Here is a 2,421-nt window from a genome sequence, read left to right as displayed (position 1 = left end):
GGCTTCCTGCCGTGGCCGGGGGCTCCGCGCAAGGCGCTGAGGGGCTGCTGCCTGGCTCCTCGAAGGGTGCCCGTCCCTCAGCGCCGGGTTTCCTGGCCGCCCCTCATCCCCTTCTTCGCATTGGCGCGTTAGTCGCGGTTGTTTCCAATTGTAAGGAATGGGCTTGGATGACAACGCTAATGTTCGTAGGAAATTGGGCAGGGAAGTATGTAAACAACGTAGGAAGGTCGGTTCAGGTCGAAGGTTTTAACGTGTGGCTGAGCAGCCTCATCTTACCTTGGAAAATTTCCCTTCCCGCCAGAATCATCCCCTTCTTCGCATTGGCGCGTTAGTCGCGGTTGTTTCCAATTGTAAGGAATGGGCTTGGATGACAACGCTAATGTTCGTAGGAAATTGGGCAGGGAAGTATGTAAACAACGTAGGAAGGTCGGTTCAGGTCGAAGGTTTTAACGTGTGGCTGAGCAGCCTCATCTTACCTTGGAAAATTTCCCTTCCCGCCAGAAGCCTGCGCTTCAGCCCGAGGCAGGGGCTCGGGGACAGCCCCGGGAGCCAAGCGGGGAAGGCGAAGGCTTCCCTGGGTGACTGCATTGCGGGTGTTCCTGTCCGTGCTGCTGGCCAGGCTGGATGCTGGCGGGCAGCAGGAGGGAAAAGGGGCAGCTTTTATCAGGCGGTCTGCTGCTTCTTCCCCCCGTGGAAAAGCTGCATGTGAGATGCTGCGGCTTCCCTCCCCTGTCACTGCTTGTTGGCAGGGATAAATGTGTATTCTCATGTGAAAAGTGGAATAAATTGCAATAAACTTTATATGTGCATTAGCTTTGGTGATTATGGGGGCGTGTCTTAAACACTCATAGAATAAGTCTGGAGTTGCACAGAAGGCCAAAATTTTATTTTTCTGTCATTTCTAGTAAGTAAGCTTACGCTTAACCGTTATATGGCCCATTAGTATGGTAGTCAGGGACTACTAAGATATGCTTTCCATTGCCTTCCCTAGTTGGCTAACGCTCAGAATGAAAGGCAGAGCAACTATAACATCTAATGTCTATATTTGTTTTCTTCCTAGATATTGGTATTAACCTGACAGATCCTATGTTCAGAGGAATCTACAGGGGAACACAAAAACATCAAGGTAAATGTTTCTTTGTATCTGCTGAAAGACAGGAGCCCTCTCATTAAAATAGAAACCTCTTACGTGTCAGTACATGAGGTTAGAGTTCATTTTTCGCCTCAAAACCTGGATGCTTGTTATTTACTACGGCTTGAAGAAAGTGTGATAAAACAAGTTATGTGTTCTAAGCAGAAGACATTCTCTTAATTGCTGTTAAGCTGTCATACGGGTAGCTGCAGGTAAGTGCTTCTAGAGCAAAATGGATGACTGCTGATTTATTTATATTAGGATTGCACGGAAAAACTGATCTGAGAATTATGGACAATAAATTATCAAAATATTTTATTGCTGAATTATAGTTACTAGTTACAACTGATGCTTTTTTTGCTCTCACAGCCTTTAGATTTAGATGTAAAAACAGAGTCTCCTAAAGCATGTGGGAAAACTTCCATTGATTTCTTGGATTTAAACTGGATCTTCAGTTATTGCATTTTGTTATTGTCTTCTAAAGAGTAATCAAGAGTGGTTTAAAGGTTGTTCATGATAGGCATTTTGACTGCACGAAAGTGATTTTTAGTTGAAAAGTAGATAAATTATGCAGTAAAAGCTTAAGGTCATTGTATGACATTTTTATGAACTTTCACAGATGACTTTTTGGATGTGGTAGAGAGAGCAGTCAAAGTTGGCGTTAAAAAGGTAATTTATTATTATAAAATTTCTTTAGTATTTTAAAATCCTTTCTAATACTTGGATTTTTTAGTGCTCCCCTACTAAAACAAATGTTTCTGGAACTTGCAATGGAAAATGCAGTAACTTTCTTCAATAGCGTAAAGCAAAAGTGTTCTGTGCAGAGCATTGTTTTTCATTTGTACAGATCATCAGATGCTGATTATTTAAGTTCAGTGGTATCATATGTGATGTGTATGTAGAATTTCTTTTGTACAGTTTCGACGGAAAGATATTCTCCTCTGACCTACTGCAATCAACTAGTATGTAATTTTCCACATTAGTTGTATTATAAGCAACCACTCCTTGTATCCCGTGTGACTCTCTTACTCAACAGTTACTGCTACAGATCAAAGCCCAAAAATGCTTCTGATTGAGATCCTTCAGACATTTCTACATGTAAAGGAAATTGGTAACTGCAGAAGAGCTAGGAGTGCACATAAATTCTTACAGTTGAGACATCTAAATGTCTGCTAGTAAATACTGGCTTACCTGTATTAAAACAGCATCGTTATGAGCAGGTTTGTAACTCTTCACTTGAAATTGGTGGTCTCAGCAGTGGACCACACTCCTTTAGTTCCAGTAGTCCA

The 2,421-nt window shown here is 42.3% G+C and overlaps 1 protein-coding gene across 2 annotated transcripts in view; it reads left to right on the top strand.

The window, feature by feature from the left end:
• Window positions 1–1,035: 1,035 nt before the first annotated feature.
• Window positions 1,036–2,421, top strand: part of TATDN1 (TatD DNase domain containing 1) — a 22,242-nt gene continuing 20,856 nt past the window's right edge. For both annotated transcript variants that reach the window (XM_035903444.1, XM_009647969.2), the window contains exons 1-2: window positions 1,036–1,126; window positions 1,752–1,801. In XM_035903444.1, the coding sequence (XP_035759337.1) occupies window positions 1,036–1,126; window positions 1,752–1,801 (141 nt within the window). The remainder of the gene's footprint in view (window positions 1,127–1,751; window positions 1,802–2,421) is intronic.

Source organism: Egretta garzetta, unplaced genomic scaffold (genome assembly GCF_000687185.1).
Source record: "Egretta garzetta isolate BGI_Z169 unplaced genomic scaffold, ASM68718v1 scaffold50, whole genome shotgun sequence".
NCBI lineage: Eukaryota > Metazoa > Chordata > Aves > Pelecaniformes > Ardeidae > Egretta > Egretta garzetta.
The sequence above is the reverse complement of the archived record's forward strand: the minus strand, read 5'-3'. Positions and strand labels throughout refer to the sequence as shown.